The following is a 25,582-nucleotide window of genomic DNA, read 5'->3' as shown; positions in this document are numbered from 1 at the left end:
CTGGAGAGGAGAACTTTTCAGAAGTCAGTTAATGAAATGCATAAGAGAGCTAGGCTGGGTTGACGGGAGTTTCCAGTTTCGAAAGCTGGAAGTTGCTTTGTCCTACAAAGAGTCCTGCTTTGAGAGCTGGATACCGCAATTGTACCGAGTGCGAAAAAAGGTAGTGTGAAAAGGAGACGGTGAGCAAACCAATTGTTGTCCATGACCACAGAAAAAGGCATGTGCTTTCTTCTGATAAGCTTTGATCTGCCAGACCTGGATCAAGGAAACCTGAGATTCTCGGCCCACGGTAATTTTGGAATTCAAACCAGTATTGCTGTATGTACTCAAAGTGATAATTGGCCCCTTTCAAGAAACAATGCTTTTCTGTTCGTTATTCTAGCTCTCTGGGCGGGAAAAATCTTTTGGAACAGCATCAGTGATTTTATATTAATAAAGTGAATGACTTTGAGACTGGGAATCGTGTCAATATAGTGCTTTGTTAAATGAAGTTCATTGTACAACATTGGCTATATGCGCTGGCAAACAGCTGGCATGCTTTTGTAAATACAATTATTGGCTGTTTGAGACACTACATAAATATATGTTTAGCAAAGCCCTTTCAGAAAATTGTTGAAGTTCTTCATACAGAAGACTTGTTCTCCTCTCGGACCTTTCCCCCTCCCCGAGATTTTATTTATTCAGTTTTTACAATAATTTGTTTTAAAAAGGAATTTGTGAAAATCTCACTTTGCGTGAATAGAATAACAGTACAGAATAACAGTGAACACACCAGAATAACAGTATTTAACCTTTGCTGATAACTGGGGCAAGTCACCTTTTCTGTCACCCTCTATGGATCATGTGAAATCTATATCTCTATCATTTTATTTACCTTTACCTAATGGAACACAGCTTTAAGGTCCTTACTAATAACTATGATTAGTGAACCCAAGCCTGGCTGATCACATTCTTAATTACTGTGTTTCCAAATGTTTCTGATCCTGCTGACCAAAATCTTTTCTTTGACCTCTGAGCTCTTAACACCGTTGCTCAGTCAAGGGCTGGCACTGTGATGATCTCTCAGAATATGTGGTTTGTTATTCTTTCTTCCATGTCAGGAATGTAAATGTACTTGAAACAAGATAGAATTAAATTTGGGAACAGAATGAATGAATGAACATCAAAATTAACAGGCCCTGGTTTTCTTCTCTTATCTATAGCAGCTGAACTTTGTATCAGTTTAGTGTGCCAATGCAGTAGGGAAGTTGTTTCTCTCTGACAGCATCAAGAAAGATCATTCTTAAATAAGAATTGTATGCTCTTGTCAGCCTTGAATAAGGTTTCCTCGCCTAGACTGAATTCAGAAGGGGTTGTGATCGATTTTTAACAGAATCCACTAACAAATCTTTAAATAAGCCCATATAAATTATATATATTCATTTACTGCGCAGACCAATTCCAAACCAATTAGATTAATTCATAACTGATTTTAATATAAATGCTATATTGTATGTATGTGTGGATTTATTCCCTTTTTGCAAATCAGTAAAACATCCATGTCATTACAATTCCTAGACATCGTATCCAGAAAAGGCACTAATTAGAAACTGACAAGCATACCTAACGCTTTATTGGCAACAGCATATATTCCTTGTTTTTAACTGCATGGAAATGGAAAACTTATCATAGGAAAAAGCCCTGATTTTCAGGAAACTTGCCTCCACTTCTTTGACACCAGATTATATCCTATGAACAAGAGTCATAAGGCAGAGTGGTGCAAGTCCAGGGGAAGTACTTACAGAGAGATGGATTTCACAGCTCCAGGTTAAGAAATACTTGTAGATTTGAGGGGAGGGCTTCTGGAAGGGAGGGATCTTGGTAGGGTAAAATGCCATGCAGTCCATCTTCCAAAGCGGTTGTTTTCTTCAGGGAAAGTGGAATAAATACTTATTATTTAAAATTATGTATGCAGTCTGGAGATCAGTTGTAATTCTGGAAGATCTCCCAGAGCAAAACGAAAGGAAGCAAATATCCTGACCAAATCAAAATCAAGAACCCAAAAGGGTCAAAATAAGGGGGTTGAATTTAAGCCTATGTAGGGTGGTACACTGCATTAAATAAAAACAGCTTAAAATACAAGAACTACCAAAACAGCTTACATAAAATACTACAAAACATTGTTATATAAACTTTATAGATGCTTACCTTGACCAAGGCCTGTTTTTGAAACATTAAAGGCCTCAATTTGTTTTATCCAGCCTTCTGATCCCCTCAATTGACTAGTAAGTAAAAAGCTTATACGTTTATTTTGAATGAGTTTCCCTAACTGATTTACATCATGCCTCTATAGCATGATGTAATCAGCCCTGACTGCTCTTTAGAAGGCCAGATCCTGAAGATGAAACTAATACTTTGGCCATCTCATGAGAAGGAAGGACTCCCTGGAGAAGGGCCTAATGTTGGGAGCGATTGAGGGCAAAAGAAGAAGGGGACGACAGAGAATGAGGTGGCTGGATGGAGACACTGAAGCAGTCGGTGTGAGCTTCAATGGACTCCGGGGAATGGTAGAGGACAGGAAGGCCCGGAGGATCATTGTCCATGGGGTTGCGATAGGTTGGGCACGACTTCGCAACTAACAACAACTATAGCACAGCTTTTCTTTTTTTTCTTTTCAGACGTCCATAGTTTCCAGAGTATATAATATCTTGTGTATAGGAGCTAACTCTGTATATCACAATCTTTGTAATTCTGGTATTTTATACATGCTGGAGATTTGGAGATGAAACTTGGGAGGGCAAGTGGGGTACAGTGCCAAAGAGATCACCCTCCAAAGCCTTGATTTTCTCCAGGGGAACTGATCACTGGAGATGAGGTGTGATTCCTGGAGATCCCCAGCTTCTGTCTGGAGACTGGCATCTCAACGACCAGCAGGGCCAGAACCCCAGAAGCCCTCCCGAGCACCAAGAATATAGACCATCATTGCCCCAGATATAGAACAAAGTTAGAGGCCATGGGCACCATTAAAATCCACAAAGGTTAATTCTGGGTATAAGCATTCAAGCGCATGCATACAACTTCAGCCATGTTGGTCTGAAGCACATTTTAAGATCAACAAAGTTTTTTTTCTGGGTCTAAAGCTTTCGTGTGCGTGCACATTACATGTGGGAAGCCATGCTGGTCGGAAGCAACAGAACAAAGTTGAGTCCAGCAGCCCCTTTAAGACTGACAAAGTTCTGCTGTTAAATTATTAGGTTGTTATATTATTAAAAGCTGTAGGGCAGGAACATAGATGTTTCATGGTTAACCAAAATATTAGAGACATAATTTAGAGTTGCCTACAACCTTATATTCATGTGCCAGCATTAGTAGTTGAAAATAGTTCTCTCTATGCCAGGAGTCCTTTTCTAGCACGTGGACATCTTTGGAATTCTGACAAAGGCTGTGGGTACAAACACAAAAGGGCTGCAACAAGAGACTATTTTTATCGTTCGTTCATTCATTCATTCATTCATTCATTCATTCATTCATTCATTCATTCATTCATAAGACTGACAAGGTTTTATTCTGGTTGTAAGCTTTCTTGTGCTTCTCCAAAGTTGATCTGAAGCAATAGCACAAAGCTGGAGTCTAGAGACACCTTAAAGGCCAACTAAGGTTAATTCTGGGTTTGAGCTTCAGTGTGCATGCAGAAGTGTGCATGTAGAATAGAAGAACACCGTAGATTTCCCATGAACAAGAAATCAAAAATCAAAATCAAAGTGGCATAAAATGTATGAAAGTACTTTTTTTCTTATTTCATGAATATACAACTAATTTTCAACAGTTTGGTTGCCAGTTCGGAAATTAACGGATACCGATAAGTTGAAAATTAGAAAGATATTCATTAAATAAGAAAAAAAAGGACTATAATACATTTTGTCTCATTTTGATTTCGATTTTTTGACTTCTTGAAGTGTGCCTGTATGCAGCTTGAAGGGTGCACGCAATCCAAAAGTTGAGACCCAGAATTAACCTTTGTTGGTCTGGGCTCAAACTTTACTCCAATAGTTGCTGTTGATAACAGTGTGACGAAGCCTGGGCTTCACTGAGAGAAAGGCCAATAGCAAGGTTGAAGGCAAGAGCTGACAAACTCCCGCCATAAGGGGACAAAGGCAGTGGGTGGGGGCCATCTTGGTTGAGGGCACTAGGACGCCTTCATCCAATATGGCTTCCCCCACTGCCGCTTCCCACGGCCGCGACGCCTCGCTTCCTCTTTGCCCCCGATCACCAAGCTCATTGGCTCGCCGTCGCTCACGTGGTTCCCCGCCTCCCCCGTCGACGGCGCGCGAACCCCTGCGTGCTTTCCCCATCCCTCCAGTGGAACCGGAACGCGAAAGAAGCGGTTCGTTTTAACGTCCCTTTAGTGAGCGGGGAACCACGTGACAGGTAAAAGAAAGGGGGGGGGACGGAGGGCTGGAACTTTCTCTGGCGCCTGAGAGAGTCAGGCCTTGTAGAGCAGCCAAGCGATTATATAGATATATAAAGTTATATATTTATAAATGTATATAAATCAGAACGCCCGGCTCCCTGAATAATACACAAATACTCTCAAGTAGCGCTGCGTGCTGGGCAGAAAGACCGCAGTTTAAGGACATTGCATGCCGTAGTAAATGCTGAGGGTCGCTCGCTTAGCATCTCCCGAAATTTGGTCAGCCAAGAAAGCCGTTTTAAGCAGGGGTAGTCAACCTGTGGTCCTCCAGATGTTCGTGGACTACAATTCCCATGAGCCCCTGCCAGGAAACGCAGGGAATAGTAGTCCATGGACATCTGGAGGACCACAGGTTGACTATCCCTGCCTTAGAAGAAAAGGGCTCATGGGAATTGTAGCCCATGAACAAAATAGCAAAAGAATGCCTTTTTTTCTAGGGGGAGAAAGAGCCCAACTGTGTTCAGTGGAAGATAGATCAAGATGAGCCGCAAAATGAGGCTGTGTAACAGACAGAAAGGAGCAAGGATCCATCCAGTAACATCATAAGAGCTAACAAAATTTGTGGCAGGGGAGTAATTTTCATGAGTCACCACTTACTTGTTCAGTAGAAAAGAGCCAGAGTCCAGGAGCACCTGAAAAGCTACAAGCAATGGTGGCAGGAGGAGGGATTCTCAAGTAGCAACAAGGAAATTGTTATGAGCCACTCTTAAAAAGAAGAGTTGGTTCTTATATGCTGCTTTTCTCTGCCTGAAGGAGTCTCAGAGCGGCTTACAGTCGCCTTCCCTTTCCTCTCCCCACCACAGAGAACCTTGTGAGGGAGGGGAGGCTGAGAGAGCCCTGATATTACTGCTCTGTGAGAATAGCACTATCACGATTGTGACTAACCCAAGTATATGGGTGCGCTGGTGCCTGCCACAAGATTTTAAAAAGTGGTTGTGGCCCAGGAAGGCTTCCGATTAGTGTTGTCTGATCGTCTGTGCAGCTTAAAATAACATTGTTTCATCACAAGCTGCCTCCATAGTGTTTGTTTTATTATCTTTCTCCTCTTTTCTGGTGCATTAAAAAATATTTTTCTTGTCTGCTATATCTGCATTTACAGTGTGTGTGCTTCTTCTCCTGTAGTGTCCATTTTATGGTTGTGCCCACCATTGTGTGTGGCCTGCTCAGAATCACCCAGAGTCAGCCCAGCTTCCAAAATACATTGGGTATTCGAACCCGGGTTCTAGTCTGATGCTCCATCCGCACTATACCGCACTAGCTCTCCAAGAGTGATTAAAAAAAAGCTATACCTACAGAATTGGAAGGGTGCATGTTATTGTACTTCAAGAAAAGCTGTATCAACTTACTTCAGTTATATTAAGGGGGATAGCTGTGTAGGTCCAAAGCAGCGGAAGAGAGTTTGAATCCTGTGGCTCCTTTAAGAACAACAGCATATACACTTGTTTAAAGGTGCCACTGGATTCAAGATGAAATGTAAACATCTTGTAAATTAACGGTCTCAACGTAACATGAATGTTTGCATTTTTCCTCATTGACCAGAGTAGATCTGGTGAAAGATGATCGTGCTTCAGGTCATAACATGCCTTGTCTTGTCACTCTTTCAGGAAGGTGATACATTTCTAGCATGATCAAGACCAATAAAATTTCAAAGAAGTATTAATTCAGTAGGAATCAAATGTAACGTACATGCTGGTAGTCTGGATCAGAGGTCTCCAACCCCCGGTCCGCGGCCCGGTACCGGGCCGTTAAGACCATGGTACCGGGCTGCCAGCGGCAGCGCCTGCATTCCCCTCCCCCCGCAGCGAGAGGGGGGGAAGAGGCAGGTGCGACCACTGGCATGCCAGTGATGCAAACGCGCACGCGCGGAGCCGCTGCGCATGCGTGTTTGCGCCCCCTGCTGGCGAAAACGCGCACGTGCGGCTGTTCTGCGCATGCGCGTTAGCGCCACCTAGTGGCGAAAACGCGCATGTGCTGCAACTGCGCGTGCGCGTTTACATGCAGCTGCTGCGGCCAGGCTGCCGGCTCTCTCCCACCCTCGGAGGCGGGCCCCGACTACAAGAAGGTTGGGGACCGCTGGTCTGGATGAAAAAAATATCTAGCCCGCACTAATCCTGTGTATCTCTTTAGCTAGCTAGAGCTTAACCAGAAGAAACCCATGCTTATTGACCACATGGTCTGATTTCTACACTAACCATGGAAAACAGACCAAAAGGGAACCCCTCAGAGGCAATTTGAGAGGAACCCAAAACATTCCAATTCATCAATGAGCCAAATCTACACAGTTTTGAAGGGTCAGTTTGCCCCAGCAATACCTGCCAGGAGCAAAAGCTGTGGAGATCATTTAAGGACACTCCCCTCCTCCAGGCGTGCTCTAAGCAGCTTAAGAAACACCTGGGACACAAGAATAGCCAATCAGTAGCAGCATTTTCAAATGAACACACCTAAAAACAAAGAAATGGTATTCCAGTGGCTTGCTCTGTTACAACTAGGGTTGCTAGCTCTGGATTGCGATATACCTGGATATTTGGGGGGGGGGGGGTGGAGATTGAGGAAGCTGAGATTTAGGGAGGGTTCTCTGCATGATATAATGCCTTGGCGGCCACTCTCCAAAGCATCCATTTTCTCCAGAGGATTTGATCTTTGTGGTCTGGAGATCAATTTTAATGGTGAGAGATTTCCAGGTGCCACCTGGAAGTTGGCAACCATAGTTATAATGTAAAGGCCAAAGGCCCTGGGGGGCTTTAAAGACTAACAAATACATTTTGGTATAACCTATTGCAGGCCAGAATCCGTTTTATCACTGATGAATGAAAACTTATAGCGTAATAAATGGGTCTTCCCAAACCTATGGAGAAGGCAGTTATGATACCTAGGTCAGGGCATACCAGAAGTTAGTGTCCCTTCAAAAAAAAAATAATAAAGTTGCCTCTTATCAGTTTGGTTTGAGTCCAGAGCACCTTAGAGACAAATAAGAGTTTGAGGGTATAAGCTCCTGAGAGTCAAAGCTATCTTCGTCACCAAGTTCAAATCCTTACCCTGCTTTAGAACCGTTACGTTTGAGTCCAGGAGCACCAAAAGGAGTTGGATTCCTCCCAGTTGGTTCATTCTTATTTTGCTTTACAGGCAAAAATGGTCTTCCAAAGCACCTCACATCCTTCACAATGGTAAAGACAGTAGTCCTCATATACTTGAAGTAAGACTTGGGCTTTGTTGTTGGATTCAGGAGTGAAAAGACAAGAGATTCAAGAGGAGAGCAGGTGAGAAAACAAACAGAAGGCAGGTGCCAGAATAAAACTGCAAGCTGAGAACACACATCACTCATCTGGTTGGGGTCAGCCCAGGCCCTTACGTGTGAGAATCTTCGATTACTCTCAGTGTACAGGTATCATTTATGAAAACGAAAACTCTTTATTGAAAGAATAACAAATTACACATCACAGAAAGTTTGCTAAGACTGAAGATCCAAATCAAACTCCTCCTTTATCTACACTTTGCCCAGCCCCTCCCTGCACCGAATGGTTTGGGCGTACAGACAGTCTCTACGTGAAGGTGCCTGCTGGGATTTAGTATCCTGGGAAAGATGGCAGTTCCCAGGTCCTTCACAGTAGGGAATTAGAAAGCTGAAGTCTGGGGCTAGCTCCATTCACACCTATTCTAGTCAGTGACAAGAGATCAGTGTGGCTGAAGATCAAAGAACATTTTATAACCTTGATGAGATGTAAACAGATATTGTTGCAGGAATGGCTATTAACAGGAGCTAAATCAGAGCCGAAATAAACCAAACCAGAGAGCAAAAATCTGTAACAGCTTTGCTGTATAATATAAAAAACTAAGGGATAGGTAGGCGGAGAGTGGGTGGAGGGCCTCCTGATTGGGCTGAAGATCAGACAGAGCCTGCCCACCCCAGACTTTGGCCCAATCGGGAGGCATAAAGCGCTTCCCAATTGGACCACAGTTCGGACAGGGCCTGCCCACCCAGCCTGGCCAGGAGTGCTCTGGCGAACCCGCCATCATTGTACTCCTAGCCACCCTAGGCCTGCAGTAGGTCTGGCAGGGAGGGATGGCTGCCCTTCCCAGCCCACCAGGAGCCACGGGGGGGGGGAGGGGTGGCTGCCGTTTCCCCTTTGTCTGGAAAGCTCTCACGCAGCCTCTGCAAGGTGGCATGAGGGCTTCTTGGCCCGCCAGGAGCCATGGGGGGAGGGGAATGGCTGCCCTTCCCCCTTAGGCTGGAAGCTGCTTGAGTGCTTCCTGGCCCATGGGGGGAGGGGAACCATCTTCCCCCGCGGGGGGGGGGCCACAAGAGCCCACTGTATTTCTCCTACAACAGGCTTTAAGGCTAGTATACAATATAAAATGTCATAGCATGTAGCATGGCAAGGCATAATACAAGTGTGACATGACATAACATGGCAAAAGCATGACATGATTTTGACACCAGCCAGACAGTTTTTATTGGGAGGGCAAATAAGTACAATGGTGCTTAGCCCATCAGCATTTATTTCCTTTATTATTTATTTACACGTTATTGTTTATTTACCAATATTTTAACCCAAGATGCAAGGTGGATTACATGGGAGGAAAATACAATCATATAACATGAAAAATTTAACTCTTGCACACACGCACATGATTTCCTTCCCTCGCTTAGAAGTTGGCAACGCTGTTTTTAGTTGGGAGCTTCCAAGGTTTATGCTGTAATAAAATTGATCTGAGAAGATTCTTCTGTCGTAGTAGAAGAAGAAGAGTTGGTTCTTATATGCCGCTTTTTCCCTACCAAAAGGAGGCTCAAAGCGGCTTACAGTCGCCTTCCCATTCCTCTCCCCACAACAGACACCCTGTGAGGTGGGTGAGGCTGAGAGAGCCCTGATATCACTGCCCGGTCAGAACAGCTTTATCAGTGCCGTGGCGAGCTCAAGGTCACCCAGCTGGCTGCATGTGGAGGAGCGCAGAATCGAACCTGGCATGCCAGATTAGAAGTCCGCACTCCTAACTACACCAAACTGGCGTATATTGATACTGTGTAGAACTGAATTTCTCCTTGTAGCTCTCATGCTCTGACCCTTTCTTGAGTACAAGAAAGTATCCACTTGATGGATAGACTTCTTAAATGTGTTCTATTTGCTTCAGAAGCTCTTCCAGTGTTAAGCCTGTTATTCTCACTGCTGTTATAACATCTAGTCTCTTTCTACATCAGTTTATGGTCTTATGTTGATAGCGATAATGCTGTAAAATGGAGGTCCCCAACATGGTGCCCACTGATACCTTTGCTGGAGGCAACCAGGTGTTTTTAGAAAGTGTGTGGGGCCAGGGGAGTCTTCTGCCCAGAAGGGTGTCTAATTGGATGTGAAATTTTTTAATATAAAAGTTGCTTTGACAGCTGCTGTCACCATAGAATAAACACCATCTCTGTGTGACTGAGCGGAAGCTACACCAGCCATTTTATGGCTAGCTCAGCTTCCTGTGTCAGCCATTTCATAGCTGTGCCCACTGCCGTGTTGGAATTACAAAGGTCCTGGTACCTCAAAAAGGCTGGAAACTCTTGCTCTATCGGAACCGTATAGCTAAACTGTGGTGCCCAAGAGATTTGTAGAAATTAATTTATAATTTGTTGACAAGTGCGTCTTAGTTGTGTGGCAATGCCCGAACTTAATTTGCACCTTTTCAAAGTTGATTCCCCCCCCCCCCCCCGAGCATGAGATAATAACCTTTGGAAGTCATTGTTTGGGCCTGTTGTTTGTATGTACTATTTTCTCGGCCAGATTCATTGTTTTATTTCCTGCAGAATGCTAGGAATTGCCTTTAGGGCCTGCGGTTTTGTTTGTTCATAGAACAGTGAAAGGAATGCAGCTGTGTTTGTGGTAGAAAATAATTTGCTTTCCCTGAAATGTCTTTGAACCTTGATTTCCCCAGCCTGAAAGTAATGAAGGTGAATCCTGCACCTGAACTATCACTCAACTGAGTCATGTTTGTTTATTTGTTTGAATATTTATATCCCAACTTTCCCTTGGGCTCCAATATGAAGCTTTTCCTCAGCTTATGTAAATAGCTCTTCCGTTGGAGCAAGGCTACATAGAGGAAGGCTGGAATCACCCCCAAGGGATTTTTTTTCTGGTTTGCACTTCTGGGTATTTTCCTCTACCAGTCTATTATATTTCCACTTTACTGCTTTCTGTGGTAATTATTTTAAATTTCCAGCATGTTTGAATAAAGAGTAGAACCCTGAAGACCGACTGTAAAAGCAACATAGACAGTAACTCCGCTTCGGATCGCCCTGCAAATATTTTAACATTCCACAAAAGATAGGAAGAAAATAAGAGACACCAACATTAATTAATTAATTCATTCATTTATTCATTCATTCATACTTTAGATTTCTGCCAATCCCACCTAAGAGTGGGCTCAGAGTGGCTTACAAAGAGCTTAAAAACCCAGTTATAAGTACAATAAAAATTTTATTTTCTATTGAGATTTATTTGCCGCTGCTCTCAGCAAGCTGGCTCATGATGTTAAAATTACATAGCATCCATAAAACCCCACTTTAAAATAACAATAAAAGCATTCAAACTTACCAGATACAGGTATCAGAAAATAGGGACAGTTGTGGGGTTACCACACACATTGAGGCTTGTAATTATGGGCCTGCCTGTGCTCCCCCCCTCCCAGTGGGGGACTTGACAATTCTACTCTGACTCCAACTCTAGGGGACCGAAAGCAGCTACATGTTGTCCTTGGATGCCAACCATACATGATGGTTGTTCCTGCAAGAAACACAGACTTTTAAAATGGAATGGGTGATGCATGAAAGGAAATAATGCCTGTGCTTTCTTTTTAACTCTGTACCTTAGGAGGTTATGAGATCTGAATCTTAAACTGGGAAACTATAAAAGGGATACCAGAGAGCTGTTTTGACACCATGATTTTAAAACAGGTAAATAATTGTTATCCTCACTGTAGGATTGGGAGACCATTTCTTTTTGCTTCTTAGTACTTAACCAATTTCTTTTTATCTCAGAACTAAGTTATATCAAAGGAGAAAGAGAAGGAGAGTTGGCTTTTATAGCCTGCTTTTCACTGCCCGAAGGAGTCTCAAAGCAGTTTACAATCACCCTCCCTCCCTCTTCTCACAGCAGACACCCTGTGGTGTAGGTGAGGCTGAGAGAACTCTGACAGGACTATTCAGGCAGAATAGTACTATCAGGACTGTGACTGGCCCAGGGTCACCTAGCTGGCTACATGTAGAGAAGTGGGGAATCAAACCCAACTCACAAGAGTAGAACCCACCGCTCTTAACCACCACACCACACTGAAAAGAAAACAGTTTTCCTATCATTTCTTAATTTTAAGGAGATTAAACTAATTGACCCTCCAAACAATACAGTCAATTTTATTTCTGATTCACAGTTATAGTACTGCCCCCCTCCCCGATCCCCACACCCAGGTCTCACTTCCCACCACCTCTCAGAGTAGCAGTGGGGAGGAATTAAAAGGTGTACTTACCATAACTTCTTACAGAAATGACATGGTTTTACACCTGAATTTCTGTTGATTCCTAGAGCTGTCTTTTGGCACTTCCAGGGTAACTCTAGGAATCATTGACAACTCTGTGGTTTTATCATAGAGTTTCCAGGGAATTCTAGAGCTGTCCTTGGGCACTTCCAGTAGCAATTTCTGGTAAGTAAGAAGACTGCATAAAAAAAAAAGTTCTCTTTTAACGCTGCCCCTTCCAACCTGTTTCTGGGGCCTTACCTTCTCCTTTGTTCTGGGATCACACTAACATGGATACTCCTTTCCAGTGGAACAGGGCCTGAATTATGTATATGCAAATTGAGTATATTGTTTTCCATTGTTCATAAGCCATATTTCTTTCAGTGTTGTGCTGTACCTGCGTCCTTTTCCTTCTTCCACAGCAGATGAGTTTATTTAAAGAATGTATAGGGTGCCTTTCTATGCAGGGGGCGGGGTCTGTCAAGAGTCCACGTTCTTGCCCCCTGCCCCCCTTGCTGCTAGGCCTGAGGAATATCCCCTCCCCCGCTGCCCTTGCATCCAAGTGGGCATCTGGGCCTACTTTTGTTGCTCTCATGGCTGAGCAGGAAGAGGAACTGGGATCAGCCCCCGCCCCCAGGACGCACCCAAAGACACGCGCACAAGACCAGCCGCCATAACTCCTCTGGCGCTCGGTGCTCCTCTCCGAGGGGAATTCGTGTCCTCAGTCCTTGTCCAAAAGGGGTTTTCGGTGGGGTCCAGGGGGGGGGGTGAGGAAGACGAGGCAGGGGACTTGAAGAGCTTGGCAAAGGCAGTGCTCAGGTCCAGCACGGCCACATTCATGGTGCCACCCACCAGCCCTGGGTCAAGAGGCTTCTTTGGAAGCAGCGGGCAGGAAATGGAGAGGTGAGGGCATGTGCAAGGGCAGGACAATGCTCAAGAGACTATAGCACATTTCCCCTTTTATATGATCATAGCCCTGGTTGCTCACTGCTTGCTCACCACTGGGACGCACGATAGAGGGTCATCAATCCACTTTCCTGGGTTTACCGCATTGCACTTTAAAAATGGTTGAATCTCGACCAGTCTGCTGGGCAGTCTTGGGATATTGGTGATGTCATGAGGAGGGGGTTCTAAAACTCATCTACGTACGGAGGCCATCCAGGAAAATATTCCTTGTGCGGAAACAGTTGCAATCTTTGGGAAGGAAGGAAAGAGACTGGACTAATGAAGATTTGAGCAGTGCTTATGGTTTTCTATTTATTCATGATATATAGACTTTAAAAACTAACTCTCTCTCTTTTTTTTTTTACAGTTGCTTTACCGGCATGTCTATTTGGGAAAATATTCACCTATGAGCGATGTTGGAACAGTGATTTCAAAATCTACTAAATGTTGCTGGAATAACGATTTGAGAAGGCTTGCCCGCCAATTTGGCAAATGCTTTTCTACCAAAATAGTTCTAGGAATTGAAACTAGTTGTGATGATACTGGGGCTGCCGTGATGGATGAAACAGGCAATATTTTGGGCGAAGCACTGCATTCTCAAGGCGAAGTGCATTTGAAGTAAGATAATCTGAGTGGAAGTAGTTTCCAATGCTATTCAAGTTAAAAAAAATGAGGGGTCTTCTGCCATGGGGGGGGGGAAACACTTAGAGTTTATTCTAGCATAAACCTGTTCTAAAAGTTTGTGGTAGGATAAAAACCGGTCAGTCAAACTTTATTGCAGTCGTTCAGACCAAGTTACACAAAGTCAGTATATAAAAGACCGAAAAAATACGGTCATTCACTATAACACAATTTAAAACAAATCGTAAAATAGAACTTAAAACGATGTTAGTTTGGAGCATCGAATTTTTATGGCAGCAGCACAGAACTTAGGCAGCTGAGTTGTGACTTGGGCGAACTCATCACTTAGCAGCTTTTTTGCTCGATCCACATCCTGGTGTCCTGAAAATTTTTAAGGAGTGGATCAATCAAGTTGCTATGAATGTCTGTATAAGCAGGACAATGGAACAATAGATGCTCTCTTGTGTCAATTTGGAACTAAATTTGAATACAGTCTCTAAGGTGCTACTGTACTCACCTTAGAGACCAGGTTAGGAATTTCCAAAAGTTAAAGTTTGTTTAATCATTTAATCATCAGAATTGATATAATAGGTGCCAGTTATCTGACAAAGGGAGCTTTATCTCAAAATCTGGTTGTTCTCTGGGGTGCTACTGGACTCTGTTCTAACCCTTCTAATTTACACGAAACTGGGCAATTAATAAACTTTCTGGGACCCTAACAGTAGTCGTGAAGTGGTACCTCTTCGGGAAAGAATATGACTGCTTCAGGTTGGTTCTGTAAATCTCCAGCTGATCCCAGTGTCACAAGTTGGAAAACGTCCGTGAGATGCCACCATCCTTCTTGATCTGCGACAGACGTGCAGTCTCATTGCCATGAGTAAATCCAGAGTCAGACTGTCAGGGACCCATTGAACCAAGAGCATCTGGAGGGCTGAATGTGCAGAACAGCCCCCCAAAGAGAGGCTGGGAAAAGGATGGGAACTATTCAGGGCATTTGTTTTCTCATTTGTATTTATTTTTAACAGGACCAAAGAGCTTTAATGTCAATATTAAGAATCTTATTTCTGATTAGGACAGGTGGGATTATTCCTCCTGTGGCACAGCAGCTTCACCAGGAGAACATTGCACGGATAGTACAACAAGCACTCTCTGTCAGTGGAGTTGATATGGATGACCTCTCAGCTGTGGCAACCACTGTGAAGCCTGGACTTGCCTTAAGCCTTGGCGTTGGATTAAGCTATAGTTTAGAACTGGTGAAGAGGTATAAGAAACCATTTATCCCCATCCATCACATGGAGGCTCATGCACTGACTATTAGGGCAATCAGTCAAGTGGAATTTCCATTCTTGGTACTTTTGCTCTCTGGGGGTCACTGTATACTAGCGGTAGCACGTGGCATTTCGGATTTTCTTCTTCTTGGACAAACAGTGGACATTGCTCCAGGGGACATGTTGGATAAGGTAATTCTTTTAAAATGAGTAAATCTGTCAAGAATACTAATTGTTATTATTTATAGTATTCATTTTGCAAGTATTGCAGCATTCTGTTTGCATCCCACCTTGGTGGCCCATGTAATATTTATAGTGCCAAAATACAATCTTAACATTCCTAAACATTTAAAAGTGCATGTAAAGAACAAAATTACTTTCCTAAGTTCAGGTGAACAGGAACCAGGATAATTATTGGCTGAATCCAGAAATAGTGTGTAGGACGACTTTGCAAAGTCTATTCCTGTAGCCAAAGGAAATGAAAAACCTTAATGGATGACTGATAAGATTTTTAAAATTGCTGAAGTTAGACAAGAAGCAAAAGTAAAAGGAGACAGTAATAGAATCAAGTATCTAAATCCAGCATTCCAGCAATATGCACGTAGAGGCAAAGAGAACTATTATAATAATCCATACATAAAAATAGAATAAAACAACAAAAAGAAATAACCAGAGATATTTCCCACAAGATCCAAGAAATCAAAGGGAAATTTAAAGCATAGTCAAAGATCAGCATATAATGATGTTAACTAAACAAGATAAAATAAAGAAAAGATGGGAACAATACACTGCAGAACTATACAGAAAAGGTGAAGCAATGGTAGAGTGCATCAGATAAGAATATTTTGAAGAAGTATTAGAAAGTGAAATGAACGCTGCACTGAGAACAGTTGGGAGAAATAAATTACCAAGAGTAGATGGGGGTTTAATAAACCCGTTCAAGCCAGAGAAATGGAGCCCATCAAAAATTTAACAAGAATATGACAACAAATATGGAAAACAAAACAATGGGGTGTTGCCAAGAGATAGGATGCAAGTGACCTGGTAGTATATGGGTCCACATCCCGTAATAGAAAAGGTAGATCTTGATTTACATTTATAACCTCTTCTCCAGTGGCGGTTTAATCCAGCTTTCTTTCTCCTCAATGAAGTTTGAGCATTTGAAAAGTAGGTGAGCCAGAATACCTATCTTTCCTGTGTTCAAATGAGGGTTGGGATTCACACCTGGGAACAACAATCTAATCTTCCCTTTCCTATGATAAGGGTGGGGGAGGTAGCCTTGCTGTTGCGGGGTGATGGGATGTAGTGTGATGCTGAGTAAGTGGGGTGTCAGAATAGTATATTGATGTCTGTATCAGTAATCTGCTTCAGATTCAACAAAGCAGCTTCAGGGATTTCGTTATGCTTTCTCCCAGAAGTGTTTTTGCTTAAGGCGCCCCCAAGTGGTTTCCTTGGGAAAGGCACATGAGGTCATGACACAACCGCTGTGAGAGGTAGAGCCAGGCACAAAATGGCTGCCACAACTTAACTTGGGCCACATAGCAGAGACCCTCATGCTATGGTGGCAGCCACTGTCAAAGCAACGTATTTGAAAATTGGCGCAGACAATCAACTTTCCAGGACTTATTAGAAACCTTGCTGGGCAAACGCCCCTCTTGCCCCCACCCACTTTCTTAAAAACACTTGGTGGGTGTTGGGAGTGTCCATAACTGGATCCAAAATAAGTGAAGAGCCTTAGACTCTTGCACTCAGGGATATTTCATTTCCTTCATGTGGCAGTGGCAGTGGCAGTGGCAGTCCATTGATATCCCTGTGTTAGATCTTTTCCTTCTGTGGTTTGTGGTATGTGGTCACACGTCTTTATTTTATGATGCGTTTGTTTCTTAGGTAGCCAGAAGGCTTTCTTTACAACAGCACCCAGAATGCTCTGGTTTGAGTGGCGGAAAAGCGATAGAAAAGATGGCTCAACGAGGAAATAAGCTGTGCTATGAACTCAGGGCTCCCATGAAGCTACACGTGAATTGCAACTTTTCCTTTTCTGGGCTTAGGACCAACGCCGATGAAGTGATTGTGCAAAAGGAAAAGGAAGAAGGTATTTCCCCCGCCCAAAAAGGAGGACTGGAGCAGGTTGTACAGGGGCATCTGCTCATAGAATGGGAAAATACATCTTGATCCTGATTTCCACAGGCCTTCAGCAAGGGCAGCTCTTGTCCTGTGTCTCGGACCTGGCTTCAGCAGTTCAGCATGCTGCCGCAATTCACATTGCCGAACGGACTCACCGAGCCATTGTCTTCTGCATACGGAATGGCCTCTTACCACAGAGCAATGCAAATCTAGTAAGTGTGCAGTCGGATACTGTGTTTTCCGTATAGTTCCTTAGCCCGTATTTCAGCTCTGTAATTGGAAGCCATTCAGTTGCCTTTGAACAAATCCATTATACATTTAGTTCCAAGAAGGGGTTAACCTGAACATCTTGATCCTAGCTAGAATTATTCTTTACTAACTAACATGAAGGAAATGAAATATCCCTGAGTGCAAGAGTCTAAGGCTCTGCACTTATTTTGGATCCAGTTATGGACAATCAGAAACCTAAATGTATTGTGCAAGAAAGCATCTAGTGCTTTCCCCCCTAAAATCGTAGAATCATAGAGTTGGAAGGGACCTCCTGGGTCATCTAGTCCAACCACCTGCACTATGCAGGACACTCACAACTCTATCGCTCATCCACTGCAACCTGCCGCCCCCTTAAGCCTTCACAGAATCAGCCTCTCTGTCAGATGGGTATCTAACCTCTGTTTAAAATTTCCAAAGGTGGAGAACCCACCACCTCCCGAGGAAGCCTGTTCCACTGAGAAACCGCTCTAATTGTCAGGAACTTCTTCCGGATGTTTAGACAGAATTTCTTTTGAATTAATTTCATCCCATTGGTTCTGGTTCATCCCTCTGGGGCAAGAGAGAACAACTCTGCTCCATTCTCTATATTTAAGCCTTTTAAATACTTGAGGATGGTTATTAGTTCCCCTCTCAGTCGTCTTCTTTCTAGGCTAAACAGACCAAGTTCCTCCAACTTTTCCTCATATGGAGTGCCCAAAACTGAACACAGTACTCCAAATGAGGCCAAAACAAAGTAGAGTAAAGTGGTAGCATCACCTCCCGTGATCTGGACAGGATACTCCATTTGATACAGCCCCAAATCCCATCTGCCTTTTTAGCCACTGAGTCACACTGCTGACTCATGTTCAATGTGTGGTCTGCTAAGACTCCTAGATCCTTTTCACACATGCTACTGTCAACACAAGTATCTCCAATCTTATATTGGTGTAGATGGTTTTTCCTACCTAAATGCAGAACTTTATATTCGTCCCTATTGAATTTCATTTTATTCAGTTTAGCCCACTTCCCAAGCCTATCAAGAACATCCTGTATTCTGATTCTTTCTTCTGTTGTGTTTGCTACCCTTCCCAGTTTAGTAAAGGTAAAGGTATCCCCTGTGCAATCACCGAGTCATGTCTGACCCTTGGGGTGACACCCTCTAGCGTTTTCATGGCAGACTCAATACGGGGTGGTTTGCCATTCCTTTCCCCAGTCATTACCATTTTACCCCCCCCCCCCCAGCGAGCTGGGTACTCATTTTACCGACCTCGGAAGGATGGAAGGCTGAGTCAACCTTGAGCCGGCTGCTGGGGTCGCCCCAGCCTCATGGTAAGCGCTTCAGACAGCATGTCGGCTGCCTTACCACCCTACGCCACAAGTTCTTCTCAGTTTAGTATCATCTGCAAATGCCCTCTGATCCCTCATCCAAATCCAAATAATTTATAAATACATTGAATACCCTATGGGTGATAGTGCCTAGAAATGGGTTACTCAGCATCTTGCACAAGTAAAAAAACACAGTAAGTTTTGACTTCACACAAGTAACTGCCGAAACTTCGTCCTGGTCACCCAAGCAGAATTATTGCACTGAACTAAGCGAAATCTTAATAGTTTTAAGAGCTTTAAGCAGATCTAAAAAGCTCAAATGGCTGCCTTAGCCAGAAGTATAAAGGAAAACCTTTCATATTTCTTTTGACCAAAGAGTCTTGATGCCATTTAAGGCATCCAGGCCCCATAATCTTCCCTGACATATTGGAGGAGGAGGATCCGTCATGGGATTTTCCAGGCAAGAGACATTCAGAGGTGGCTTTGCCATTGCCTTCGGTGAGCAGCAACATTGAACTTCCCTGGTGGTCTCACACTCAAGGACTAACTAAGGCCTGCTTAGATTCCAAGACCTGATGAGATGGGGGCTGATGCACTTTTTATTCTGCCGTCGATCCTGCAGAATTCAGATTGATTTGAACCTGAGTCTTTGTGCTTTGTCCCCCCCCTCCCGACTTGAAACAAAAACCTTTCTGCACTTGAGCAAGAGGCTGCTCGCCTCTTTCCTAATGGAGCGGGCGGGTGGGGTGTCGAGCCGAGCCAGCAGCAGCCTCTCACAGAATGAGGCAAAACTCTGCTGAGAGAAGTCTGAGATGCTGGAGCACAGTCACCTTAAACCTTTAAAAAATAAATCTGGGGAGGAAAATCTTTCAACCAGGAACTAGGAAGTCTTTGAACTGGCGCCCAGCCAATCAGGGACAGACTGTTTCTCTACATCAGCGGGGAGGACATTATTCTGGGAAAACACAGATCTGTGCTTTAATACTGGGAACCCTCAAAGCGGCTTGATCAATTACACTGAGTTTTCTCCGCTCCTGGATATCACGGGGGAAAGGTAGGGTCACCGGGGCCCAATCAGATTGGTTGCGGATGGAAAATTTATATCGGTCCAAAATCAAAAATGGAAATTACATTCAGTGTAGACGGCAGGGATTTAATCGACCTGGGACTGGAATAAAAGCTCTGTGCAGATTCAGCCCTGGGTCCTACAAGAGATTTGATATGGATCATTATGATGTATATGGTTGCATCTCATCTGAAACGAGAAGTAGGTCAAGTATCCATATAAAATTGTAAAATAGAATATCAGAAGTCGGCAAAGCATATTCACTTTAGCGAGAACAGCACTGCTAATGCCTCCTTTTACAAAATAATACTGTTGGATTTAAAGTTGATTGAGAAACCCTAGTTTTGCTGTAAACAAAGTTGAATATTTTTTTTGTCCTTGGCTGCATAGGATTGCACTTGCAGAAAAGTTTTGATTTATTTAACATTCCCTTAGCTTATGGCTTAACAATGTGACCCTATTCTATGTATCTTGATGATAGGGTTGCCAGGTACCCCAGCCATTGGGGGGGGGGGTTAGGGACACCAGCCTCAAGTTGGGAAACTCCTGGAGATGGAACCCGGGAAGTGTGAGAAAATGCCACAGAATCCAGCTTCAGATGCATCCATGTTCGTCAGTAATCTGGATCTCTGTAATCTGGATATGAGTTGTAATTCCAGGGGATCCCCCGGGTCCCACTTAGAGGCTGGCATCCCTATATGGTGAGCACTGGCTGATTAGGATACTTTCTTTCTCTTGTTACTGTGAGATCGCAGAATGCTTCAACTGACAACATTGTCTCCTCCCAACACTGGCTTCAGGTGGCCTCTGGAGGGGTTGCAAGCAATCAGTATATCCGCAAAACTCTGCAGATGGTGACTGATGCCAATGGCTGGTCTTTTCTGTGCCCACCTCCCAGGCTCTGCACGGACAACGGGGTCATGATTGCATGGTAAGCAAGGATTCATTTAGAATCACAGAATCATAGAGTTGGAAGGGGCCACACAGGCCATCTAGTCCAACCCCCTGCTCAACGCAGGATTTCTCTTGGGGATGATTGTCAAGGCTGGCCCTCCCTTGGTGTGGTCATGTAACTAAGCTTAACCTGGTTCTAGTCACTTCCCAATGGCAAACGTCATAAAACAAAAGAGGCTTTCTTGAAGAGATTCAGGAAAAGATTTTACCAATATTACATACAGTATTTGCTGGTGTATAAGACTACTTTCCCCCCCTGAAAAACATGCCTCCAAGGGGGGGGGGTCGTCCTATATGCTGGGAGCACTTCAGTTGGGATAGACATATCTGCCCATAGGGGCCCACAGTACTGTAATGTAATGTAACAAACTCTATATTTTGAGTGGAAATGTTGGGGGTCTTATACGCCCAGTCGTCTTATACGCCGGCAAATACGGTATATAGTTCAGTGGCAGTCCATAGGCACAGAAAAACAAGATTGGTAGCTGTATTACAGTATTTGCTGGCATATAAGACTACTTTCCCCCCCTGAAAAACATGCCTCCAAGTGGGGGGGGGGGCGTCTTATACGCCGGGTGCACTTCAGTTGGGATAGACATAGCTGCCCATAGTGGCCCATAGTACTGTATTTTGAGTGGAAATGTTGGGGGGTCGTCTTATACGCCCAGTAGTCTTAAGGCAAATACGGTAGTTTGTAGCAGCAGAAAAGAGCACAATTTCTTAAAAGAGGAGGAGCACCTTAAAAGACCAGCAAAATCTATGTCAGGGGATGAGCTTTCACGAATCACTGCTCAATTTAAGGTGTTACTAACTAGACTCTTGCTCTTTTCTACTGCTACAGAAAAATGACAATGTTAGATTGGCCAACGACTAACAATTCTTACAGTTGAGATTTTGCTGATTTTGCTTCTAGCTGAAGCATGGTGTTCCAGAGAAGTGGTCTCCAACCTTTTTCGGGCCGGGGGAGGGAGAGGGAGGCACCGGTGCACTGGCAGGCACAAACGCGCAGGCGTGGCAGCTCCGCGCCTGCGCGTTTGCGCCCACTGGCTCCTGTGCCTCCCCCCCGCTACGGCCCGGTACCGGTCTGCAGGCCGGGGGTTAGGGAAGACTGTATCCAGAGCATACAAGTATCTTCAGTCAGCAGAGATAGGATAGGTGGAGGGAAATAAGGACTGCAAAGAGGGGGGAAAGATGTCTACTCCATCATGCGTTATGCTTTAAAGAAAAGCCCGCCATAACCTCATGTATTAATATTCTCTATGGAATATTCTGGACATTGGCATCTCCCCTCCTTCCCAGATTCTACAGCTGAGCTGTGTGACCAAATTAACAGGCCTGGGAGGCTACCTTGGCCAGTAACTGTTGATTGTGGGGAGGGGGGGCAGTCAAGTCACAATACCGCAAAATGAAAGTTCAGTTGGAATTTTCCTCTAAGATGGCTTCTTTCCTGACAGTGACGTACACAATTACATGGGGTGGCAGCACACACTTTCTGCATAGGATACCCTGCAGAGACACCTTCATGTGTGACTATATTTTGCTACTTTCTTGTTTACCACACCCCCCAATAACTTTTATTGCCCTTCCTCTCCGGATTTAGTGTTAGCAGTGTTTGTGCATTTATGTTTTTATCAAATTATTTTGTATATATACATTATTTTAATGCTATCTTACGATAGAAACTATTTGACTTTATTGAGGTTCGCTGCTTTGGGGTCCTTATTTGAATGGAAAGGCAGCATGGAAATGTTTTCAGTAAATCGATATGAAGCCCAGCCATGGGAACCAGCATGTCTTTCTTGCATAAGATGCAAGTATATCTTGAGTGCCTGCCATTTTCTACAGGGAAATAATAAATGGCTAGACGGTTCAACATAAAAGCTTAGAGGGGCTCCCGGTTCAAACCGCTGACTTCTCTTAAAGGATGTTAAGTATCAGAGCTGGAAATGCCTCTTCCGGAAATCCCTGGAGAGCTTGACGGTGGGCTCGTTGCCAAGTTAGGTCAACAATATTGCATTGAGCTTAAAGTGACAGAGAAAGAAGAAAACAAAACAAAAACACCCTTTCTCTTTATAGTTATCATTTATGACATTGTTTATTTATTTACGCAAATACCCTTTCTTTAGGAACGGCATTGAAAGACTACGTGCAGGATTGGGCGTCCTCTTTAACCCTGAAAACGTAAGATACGAACCAAAGTGAGTATCATAGTTGCTCTGACCTGGATAGCCCAGGCTAACCCAATCTGGCCTCGACCAGGCGCATCTGGCCTCGACCAGGTCCAGGGCCTTTTCGGTCCTGGCCCCCACCTGGTGGAATGAGCTCCCGGAAGAGCTGCGGGCCCTGCGGGATTTACCAGCTTTCCGCAGGGCCTGTAAGATGGAGCTCTTCCGCCAGGTTGAAGCCAGCACTCCAAGGGTAGAGTTGGACCCCCCCCCCCAGGGCTATTCTTGGCGGTGAAGTGAATATTGACTCCTTGCCCTCTGCGATGCAAGCGGCCTGGATTAGGTGTTGTGGTTCCGCCACCACGGGTTTAGTGCTTGGGTTTTGTGCTTGGGTTTTGTGCTTGGGTTTTTAAGCTTCTGAACTATTTAATGTATTAGTGGATTTTTATTGGGGATTTTATATGCATTGTAACCCGCCACGAGCCTTATGGGAGTGGTGGGCTAGAAATAATAATAATAATAATAATAATAATAATAATAATAATAATAATAATAATAATAATAATAATAATAATAATAATAATAAATCTCAGAAGCAAGCTAGTATTTGGGAGACCTTCAAGGAAAAACTGGGTTGCGATGGGGAGGCAGACAGTGATCAACCACCTCTGAACATCTCTTACCTTGAAAATCCCATAAGGTTGCCATAAGTCCGCTGTAACTTGATGGTATTTTTGATGGTATTTTTCACCACAAGCAGCACAGGTACATGGTTTTTTGTTTTTTTCTCATCTCTTTTGGCACTCAAAGTTCAGGAAAAGCTCCCTCCCCCAAAAGTGGGGCGAACCAGTATAGAATATACAGATCCCTACCCATTTTGCTGAGGGTCTTTGGTGACCGGATGCTACGTGGTGTGGAGATGGGGTCGTGGCAATGGGAGCTAATTGGTGGGAACCACATCCTCTTCTCAGGGCAGTGCAAGTTTTACAGACCAAACTTTCCTCTGGTCCAGGGAGGTGGGAGTTCATCAGGTTCCTTGTCCTTGGGGACTCCTGCAGAAAGGGAAGGAATGGAACATCCACCAAGGTGCTCTCAGTTCCCAAGCTGTAAAGTCCAACCCCTAAAAACAACTGGCCATAGACCAGGAGTCCCCAACCTTTGCAGCTTGCTGGCACAGTAGGAATTCTGACATAGGGCAATACAAAATGGCTGCGACAGGAGGCGGAGCCAGCCACAAAATGGCTGCTTCTGGAGATGGAGCTACACAGAGGAATCCCAAGTCCAGGGGAGAAGTGGGAATAATAAAAAGTATAGGGAAGAGTAGTGGTGTCATAAAACAAATATTGTGGTGGCCACCAAAACATTTTAATCTGCATAGCCAATCAGATCTTCATTGGCAATTCAGAAATCCTGCTGGGCAAGAGCCTACTCCCCTTCGAGAAATATGGGCTCCTAAAAAGTACGGATCATAAATAATAGTATCATTTATGCTGTACTGTCTCTGATTTGGAAGGCGATGCCTAGGCTAAGTTATACACAACAGCCCTTGCATCAGCATCAGGGCCGAAACTCAAGCCACTCCTTGCACAAAGCGAAACCGATTGTGGGAGGATGCCCAAGCCAGGTTTATTCAGATGTCATTTCCATTTTGTTTAGTGGGGTTCACTTTTAGGAAAGTGTTCTTAAAACTATATGGTATATCCCCAGCACCTTTTCCATCAGCACCAGACTTGGCACAAAGCATTCCTTGCAACACAGTTTAAAAAATGAAATGTAGTCATGAGAACAGCTGGTTGTACATTTCATTGCTTCATCTGCGCATTAATTTTTTTGGGGTTATAAAATTAATATTAGCGCTGTGTGCGTCTGGAACCTTTGCACTAATATCTGCACAAGTGGAACTGTCCTAAGTCCTTTTCCTTTCCTGACACGCATTTTTGGATCCAACCCACTGTTTTGAGTATGACAATTCAGTTTTTATGGGATTGAAGATTTTTTAAAATGATGACATGAGGCACTGGGTTAATTCCCAATTACATTAGATTAGATCCAGTGCCCAACCCTGAACAAGGAGGGATTATTAGAGATTATGGTCGCCATCGCATTGTTGGTTAGTATGTGATTGTTATTTTAATGGGGATTTTATTGGGGTTTTATTGTTTTAGAATTGTATGTGTAAACTGCCGCGAGGCTATGGTGAGCGGCGGTATAGAAATCTAATAATAAATAAATAAATAAATAAATAAATAAATAAATAAATAAATAAATAAATAAATAAATAAATAAATAGCCTGTGTAGAACCTGCCTACTTGTGACATAGCATTATTGATTTGGGTACCCCTGAGTTTGTAACAGGATCAGAATACCGTGAAATAAGGAACAACAATGGAAGGTGATTTCTTTTACTTTCATTTCAGGGCTCCTTTCGGAATCGACATCTCAAAGCAAGTCGAAAAAGCCGCCATCCGAATACCAAAACTAAATCTGACCATGTGATATTTGACAGTTTTGAAATCTTTGTGAAAAGGAAGGGTTGTTGTCATAAAATCATGTGGTGTGTCTTTGCTGAGGATTCCACACTGGTTGTCTCTATGCCGACATATTCAAATACAATGCTTTGTAGCTGGTGGTATGGGACTCAGAATTAATGAAGCCTAGAGCTGATGCGGTTTCTGAAATAACCGGAGGGTTGCTTTTTGTTGTTGTTGTTGTTGTTGTTGTTGTTGGCGGCCTCTGGAGAGCACCAAAGGTGAGCCGGCAGAAGAGTGGCAGGGCAGCCCCCAAGGCAGCAGCCGGGGTAGGAGGATGAGGAGGAGCCGCGGCCCGGTACCAACTGATCCACGGACCGGTACCGATCCCCAAACCGGGGGTTGGGGACCACTGCTTTAAAGGACAGTATGTAAAAGGTGCCTATATATCAGAGGGGAT

General features: G+C 43.9%; 1 protein-coding gene across 5 annotated transcripts; it reads left to right on the top strand.

The window, feature by feature from the left end:
• The first annotated feature begins 4,013 nt into the window (after positions 1 to 4,013).
• OSGEPL1 (O-sialoglycoprotein endopeptidase like 1) lies at positions 4,014 to 25,219 on the top strand. Of its 5 annotated transcripts, XM_077319456.1 has the most exons (10): positions 4,018 to 4,407; positions 7,574 to 7,707; positions 11,296 to 11,378; positions 13,248 to 13,498; positions 14,574 to 14,961; positions 16,657 to 16,861; positions 16,957 to 17,105; positions 20,335 to 20,465; positions 22,615 to 22,686; positions 25,072 to 25,219. In XM_077319456.1, the coding sequence occupies exons 3-10, from the start codon at positions 11,364 to 11,366 to the stop codon at positions 25,148 to 25,150; spliced, it is 1,290 nt and encodes a 429-aa protein (XP_077175571.1). In that variant the 5' UTR covers positions 4,018 to 4,407; positions 7,574 to 7,707; positions 11,296 to 11,363; the 3' UTR covers positions 25,151 to 25,219. The 5 variants fall into 5 exon arrangements, with proteins under 5 accessions (XP_077175573.1, XP_077175575.1, XP_077175572.1 ...); XM_077319458.1 differs by lacking the exon at positions 11,296 to 11,378 and having other exon boundaries at positions 4,014 to 4,407; XM_077319457.1 differs by lacking the exon at positions 7,574 to 7,707 and having other exon boundaries at positions 4,017 to 4,407.
• Positions 25,220 to 25,582: the final 363 nt, after the last annotated feature.

The sequence above is a fragment of the Paroedura picta genome, chromosome 2, assembly GCF_049243985.1.
Source record: "Paroedura picta isolate Pp20150507F chromosome 2, Ppicta_v3.0, whole genome shotgun sequence".
In the NCBI taxonomy this organism is placed as follows: Eukaryota; Metazoa; Chordata; class Lepidosauria; order Squamata; family Gekkonidae; genus Paroedura; species Paroedura picta.
Note: the sequence above shows the minus strand (reverse complement) of the source record. Positions and strands in the feature narration are given on the sequence as shown.